The following is a 6578-nucleotide window of genomic DNA, read 5'->3' as shown; positions in this document are numbered from 1 at the left end:
GTCTCGCTTATATATATTTTTTTTTCGAAAACACACTTTATGTTAGTAACGTTTCTGAGATCGGGGTCTCGCGTTTTGGTCGAGGGTCAGAATTGATGGTTTGACCGAGATTTGGTCTCGAAGGAGTTTTTAGTGGTCGGTGGAATATGTTGATTTTGGCGATGCTTTTGGTCGTTGTGACGATTTTGTTCTTTGTTGGGTATGTTAGTGTGGAGTCGATCCGTTTTGAGGTATGACGATTTTTTTTTGCGAGTTTGCGTTTTTTGGTTTCGTTCAATAATCGTTTTGCTCGTATACGGATGTTTTCCGTAAGTATAACAAGATATTCTTCCAAAATAAGAGAGATGTTAACGAAGTTTTTTATTGCCGAAAGAGTTTCAAAAAATTTAAGTACAAGGAAAGTATTTTTAGAATGCGGGAATAGATGAGTATTCGTATATGCACCACCCCCCCCCCGGGGATAGCTGAACCTTTCTTAGGACGAGCTGCCTACGTACCCATTTTGGGGATCAAGCCATCTCGTAGTTCTGTTTGTTGTGCGAGTGTGTTTACTCGACTACTGCATCGGTCGCGTTAGTTGCAGGACCGACGTCTTTTACCGGGTTTGTTTCTTCCGGTTGGGTACATTAGGCTTTGAAACTGGTTGTTCCTTGGCCGTTGCTTGAGTTGACGATTCTGGATCGTCTTTTTCCGAAGCGTTTTCAGTTGATGTCTGAGCTAGCTTTGCCCGTTTGGTCTTTACCATTGCGATGGTCATGATTTACCGTAGCTTGTGTTCGGCTAGGTAGCAGCGTCTCGATTGTGTCTGGGATCCCCAGATCGCGGCGATTCCGTTATTAGTAGGGAATTTGATGCCTAGGTGATAAGTCGAAGGGACTGCTTTCATAGCGTTTAGCTAAGGCGTTCCCATGATGACGTTGTAGATGGCCAGGTGGTCAACGACAGCGAAATCGACAATCTTTGTGACTTCTTTCGCTGCGACGGGCAGTTTGACCTATCCGAGAGTCATAGATGTCGTGCCCTCGAAACCGGTTAGCGGTTTGGGAGACGGTATGACTTCTCCTAGCTCGACGTTCACCCTTTTAGGGGTATCGCGGAAGATGACATTGACGGTGCTACCCGTGTCAATGAGAACTCTCGCAACCTTGAGATCTCTTATCAAGAGATCGATCATGAGCGGATCACAGTGGGGCTGATCGATCCCGCCGGTCTCTTTTTCATCGAAAGTGATCGCTCCTTTCGGGAAATCGCCAGGCGCGGACCAGGTTAGCGAATTTGCGCTCGTCTCAGCCTTGTGCTCATAAGCTTTGATGCAGAGATGGTATCGCTGCAGTACTGCGATCCTCCGATGATCATGTTGACCAAGCGGTGACTATTGTCGTTGCCCTTCTCGTCCTGTCTTCTCCCGCGCTTTTCTCCCGATTGGTTCCCTTGGATAGAGTTCTCTGTTTGAGGGGCCTTATCGTTTCTCGGAGGGCGGTCTGAATCACGGACGAGGTCTTTTACGCTAGATACTTCGGCGAGTTCTCCCGCGAGCAGCTTTTTGGCCAACATGGTACCAAGGACCTTGCAGTTTATGGTCAAGTGGTCGCGGGCCTGGTGAAAGTCGCAGAAGGCATTCTCGTCGTAATTTGGATTACGGGTCCATGTATTACCCGTCGTCCAGCCTTGCTCCGGTCCGGAGCTGATGGTGTAGTTATGCGCTCCCTGGGTCTCTTCCACCCCATGATGGACGTTTTTGTCGTTACAAGGGTTTCTTCTTTTACGTTTCTGATCCGACCCGGGATCCTTCGACGATGTTTTCGTCAGCCCTGTTTTTGCGACAAGACTTTCGTCTCTTCTTCAATGATTATGTAGTCCTTGGCTTTCTGGAACGCATCCTGAATCGTATGCGGCTTATCCAAGGTTATCCACTTCCTAAATTTTGACTTGTACCAGAGCGTCTTTCGGAGTGCGTCTATTGCTACTTTGTCTCTTATTCCGCTGACTCTAGCCATGACAATCTTAAACCGTTTTATGAAGTCGCGGAGAGGTTCGTCCTCTCCCTGGGACATGCTGCAGAGATCTACATTGAAAATTTCTCAGTCTATGAACATAGAGTACTGCTTGAGAAACTCCGAGAAGAGTTGGCGAAAGCTTCCGATGGAATTTTTCTTCAGGCGAGAGAACCATTCGAGTGCTGCTCCTTGGAGGTTTTCGACGAAGAGGCGGCATTCGCCGGCATCTCTTTCGCTTTCTCTGAATTTGGCTCTCCCCATTGCGATATGGAAAGCCTACAGGTGTGCCCTTGGATCGGTCGTGACGTCGTAAGGCGTAACCTTGATCTCTCCAGGATCCGAAACCCTATTTCCGGTGATGTGGGTAGTAAAGTGGATTTTTCGAGATTTCTCAAGCAGCAGATCGATCTTGTGTGCGGTGCTAGTAGCGTGGCGAATCTGATATTTCACCGCTCTGACTTCTGCCGCTGTTTTCATGAGGTGATCGCGAAGATCGCGGATCTGGGATTTCTCGCTAGCAGGTTTCCGATTTTGTCGACATTTGCCGCGAGTGATCCGAGTATGCTCTTCGGCCAGTTATTCCTGTTCGTCCCAGAAGGTAGCTTCTTCTTCTTCGGTCATAGGATAATCGAACTGAGAATCATCTTGGGTCGCACGGCTCCTTGTACGACGCGGATGCACGTCTGCGTCCTCGTCTGTAGGTTCGGTATGGCTGCTAGAATCCACATCGACGCGTTCGATTTCTCCTTCCTCTTTGTCTTTGTTGGGGTTTTGGCCCTGATGTTTTCCCCCGCGCGTTGCCGAACCGGTTCGGAGGAGTTGCGAAATCGAGTCTTCTTCCGCGGACTCGGGCTGTTCTGCGCGGAAGGATGGCCCTGGTTCTTGCTGTTAGGTGTTCGACCTGTTTAGCAAGAGAACTCATGACCTTGTCCCGTTCTTCTGACTTCTTTTCGAAAGTCGAGAACATCTTTTGGACCTCCTCGAACGCTGCGGTGTTGAAGTTAACTGCAGTGACGTTTGCTGCTGGAGTGTTTTCAGCGTTGTCGTCGACGGCATCGTCGTCGCGAGTTTGTTGGTTGTTGAGATCGTCGGCTGATATGTCTGATCGAATGTTGGTGGCCGAGAGTTAGATTGATCCCCCCCCCACCCTCCCTCTAGCACCAAACTGTGGGAACTGAAATTCGCACTGTCGATTTCTGTTTAAATTAGGAAAGTTAGGAAACCCTAAATTTCCTAGAGGTCCCGGATATCTACTAAACCACACGCCAAGCAATCAGAACACGAGAGTATGAACGAAAAGTAAGTATATGAATCGAAAAGAGAGCAAGAAGCTTATTATTTTGAATCTGCGTTTGAGCGTTACAATAAGGTAAGAGCCTACGGCCACAAGAGCTGTAGGCGAGATCCCTAGTTCTAGCAACCTAAGACTTGAAAACATGGTTGAGTCGCAGCTCGATAACAAAAACGGAAAGTGTGCCTAAATTTATCGAAGTGCTAAGTATTTCTCTGAGTATTTGCGTCCTCCTGCCCCTTCAACTTCGATCCTCTTATATACTCCTTCTAAGGCGGTTTGCCTTTTCCCTTTCTGCCCTCGGTCGGGTTTATCGCTTCGTGGAAATATTCCATTTTTTCTTCGATCTCTATATTTATCTTCGGAAACTTGACATTTATCTTTCGAACTTGACATTTATCTTCTTCTAGGTAACAAATGATAAACCGTCGTAGCGACTGGGCTTGATTTCGTAAAATCGTAAGTGGGCTCTTTGCCGCGTTTTGGGCCCTTTCGGGCCGTTTCTCCAACTTAAACTATTTCACGATTTTATAAAAAAGCGCTTTTGAAACGACATCGATTCCGAAGAACATTCAAATTGCTCGTATAGCGTAGGCGATCCTAGGTGTTCAGCTAACCGTTGCCATTTTATACGATCAATCTGAATGTTATTCGAGAAAACAAGTTCTTGGGGTTTTAAACTCGTAAAGTTCCAACGATACCTCCGATCGAGACGAAACAAGAGTGAGTTCGATACAATCTCGGGAGAGGAGTTACAAAGACGAGGTGAAGATGGATTCTGGTCAATTCAGCTCGGTCGTTCACCGAATTGGACTGGTCCAGCTCGGCGAACGACCGAGCTGAATCTGTGGTTGATCCAGCTCGGCCGTTCCGACGAACTGACCATTAGACCTTTGGTATTTTTTTTTTGTTTTTCGACTTCTTTCTATTTTGACAGAAGAGAAGATTTGCTCGGGAAGTTTTCTGACGTTGATTTCGTCGTAACCGATTTTGACCCCAACAATCAGTTCATACACAGTCTTTGTCAAAACGCTTGTTTAAAACAAGCTTTAACTTTTCTTAAATTGTTATAAACCCTAAAAGCAAACATGCAAAGCTCTAATCTTCATTTCTTACGAAGATAGATAATCTATACTATTAAATCAGATTTCCTACTAGGATTCTGCCATTGATTTTCAACTTATTTACAATGCTCTGCCGTTGCTTTAGTGGCTCAAAACAGAAACTACTGGCGTTTATTGGAGAAAGACTTGACAAAAGACTGAATGGATGGTATACCAAAATGCTTTCTCTTGGGGGAAAGGAGGTACTCCTTAAGTCGATTGCAACGGCTCTCCCAGTGTATGCGATGTCCTGTTTTAGACTCACTAAACACCATTGCCAAAAGATCATGAGTGCAATGTCTGCTTTCTGGTGGAATGAGAGTGGTGATAAGAAGAAAATCCATTGGATTGCATGGGATAAACTCTGCGAATCAAAGGCGAATGGAGGTCTTGGGTTCAGGGATGTTGAAGATTTTAATCAGGCTCTGTTGGCTAAACAAGCTTGGAAGCTAATGAATGAACCTAACTGCTTGCTCGCAAAGATCTTCAAAGGGCGCTACTATGCAAAGACAAGTTTCCTAGATGCAGGAAAAGGTAACAGACCTTCCTATGCCTGGAGAAGCATAGTCTTTGGGAGGGAGCTACTACGTAAAGGACTTCTCAAGTCTATTGGTAAGGGACTAAGCTCGTACGTGTGGGTGGATAAATGGATCATGGATGGCGAGCCTCGCAGACCCTTTTCCAAGCAAATCCTTTTTGATGTGAACCTCAAAGCCTTGGAGTTAATCGATCAGAATGGACAGTGGAGAGTGGAGATGTTACATGATCTATTCCCAGAGAATGAGGTCAAGCGAATTCTTTCTCTTCAGATAGGGGGCAGAGAGGATAAATTCATATGGGCATACACAAAGCATGGAGCCTATTCTGTGAAGAGTGGTTATTGGCTACTAGCGAACAAAGAGGCAGAAAGCATTTCAAATAGGACGGCTCTGGAACAACAAGTGCTAAACTTAAAGTGTCGGGTCTGGAACTAGCTACAGTTCCAAAAATTAGAATGTTTCTCTGGCGTGCCTTATCGGGAGCCTTAGCAGTCGCTGATAGACTTCAGTCTAGGGGTATGAGTGTGCAGGGTCCTTGCTCTCTATGCCGCAGAGAGCCAGAAACTATCAATCACATGATGTTTTGAGGCGATAAAGCTCAGGAACTATGGCAACTGTCGCTCTGCCCTAAACCAGCGCAAGGTTTCAGCGTAACCTTAGAAGAGAACTTGGCTTTCCTCTTCGACGCCATGGATAGCCACCTCTTCGACGCCATGGATAGCCAGGGGCATGGAGCAGTGTGTGTTCGGTCCCTCCCTTGGCTGTTGTTGAACGTGTGGAAGAACAGAAACTCGATCTTATATGCAGCGACACAGAAATCTCCTACATTTTGGGTGAGTAATGTTGAGGAAGAGGCAAAAATCTGGGAGAAGGTTAATAAAAAAGCCCAAAACATGAAGGTGCAGGATTCTATGTTAGGAGATCGTGAGTTTTGGTGCTCCCCTTCACCAGGAGTGGTTAAATGTAACGTCCATATTAATTGGAGAAATGGAGTGTTGCAGAGTGGGGGAGCTTGGATTGCAAGAGACCATACTGGTAACGTCTTATTTCATGGTCATGACGCGTTTACTTCATCCCCAAGTCGTCTGATTGCTGAATTGAGGGGTATAATTTGGGTTCTCCGCAGCGCGAGAGATCTTCATTTTGAGTCAATATGCATAGCTTCAGATCACGAAGACACTATTGAAGCGATCTTTTCTCCTTCTTTATGGCCACGATATAGGTCCTTGTTGGAGCAGGTTGCAGCTCTTTGCATTCCTTTTGCTTCTGCCTCATTTGAAGCTGAGAAAATCGGTAATAATTTGATAGCTCGTGATATCGCGAAGAGTGTTCTGCGAGATGGGCGTCTGCAGTCTTACCTTGCCCTAGGCGGACCAGCATGGCTTCATCAACGCATAATCCGAGAAGCATCTAGACAAGACTAATTCATCTTTCCCTTAAGAGTTGGGTCTTTGTCCTTTTTGTTTTGTGGTTTCTTTGGGTTAACACCCTATCTTCTATTTTATGAACTTTGTTATCGGATGTTTAAAAAAAAATAAAGTTTAATTTTTTAAACTAACCTATGATTAATAAGTAGACATTTTTACAATTTCTTCTTTTAATTTATTTCATCGAATATACAAAATATTTATCAAGTAGAAACGGGTTG

At 45.5% G+C, this 6578-nt stretch overlaps 2 protein-coding genes across 2 annotated transcripts; one reads left to right on the top strand and one right to left on the bottom strand.

Moving 5' to 3' along the window:
• Nucleotides 1–1266: 1266 nt before the first annotated feature.
• Nucleotides 1267–2258, bottom strand: LOC106330639. The gene is made up of 3 exons (XM_013769079.1): nucleotides 2170–2258; nucleotides 1830–2055; nucleotides 1267–1788 (listed from the first exon to the last, which is right to left on the bottom strand). Exons 1-3 carry the CDS (start codon nucleotides 2256–2258, stop codon nucleotides 1267–1269), a joined length of 837 nt encoding a protein of 278 aa, XP_013624533.1.
• A 2312-nt stretch (nucleotides 2259–4570) lies between these two features.
• LOC106330638 lies at nucleotides 4571–6354 on the top strand. The gene is made up of 2 exons (XM_013769078.1): nucleotides 4571–5353; nucleotides 5533–6354. The coding sequence occupies exons 1-2, from the start codon at nucleotides 4571–4573 to the stop codon at nucleotides 6352–6354; spliced, it is 1605 nt and encodes a 534-aa protein (XP_013624532.1).
• Nucleotides 6355–6578: the final 224 nt, after the last annotated feature.

This window comes from Brassica oleracea, chromosome C3 (genome assembly GCF_000695525.1).
Source record: "Brassica oleracea var. oleracea cultivar TO1000 chromosome C3, BOL, whole genome shotgun sequence".
Taxonomy (NCBI): Eukaryota; Viridiplantae; Streptophyta; class Magnoliopsida; order Brassicales; family Brassicaceae; genus Brassica; species Brassica oleracea.
The sequence above is the reverse complement of the archived record's forward strand: the minus strand, read 5'-3'. Positions and strand labels throughout refer to the sequence as shown.

Coding starts and splice junctions, on each gene's coding strand:
- LOC106330638 (XM_013769078.1), top strand. CDS start 4,571: ATGCTTTCTCTTGGGGGAAAGGAGGTACTCCTTAAGTCGATTGCAACG. Junction 5,354..5,532: donor TGCTAAACTTAAAGTGTCGG/GTCTGGAACTAG, acceptor GATAAAGCTCAG/GAACTATGGCAACTGTCGCT.
- LOC106330639 (XM_013769079.1), bottom strand. CDS start 2,258: ATGGGGAGAGCCAAATTCAGAGAAAGCGAAAGAGATGCCGGCGAATGC. Junction 2,056..2,169: donor CAAGGAGCAGCACTCGAATG/GTTCTCTCGCCT, acceptor AGATCTCTGCAG/CATGTCCCAGGGAGAGGACG. Junction 1,789..1,829: donor TCATTGAAGAAGAGACGAAA/GTCTTGTCGCAA, acceptor ACATCGTCGAAG/GATCCCGGGTCGGATCAGAA.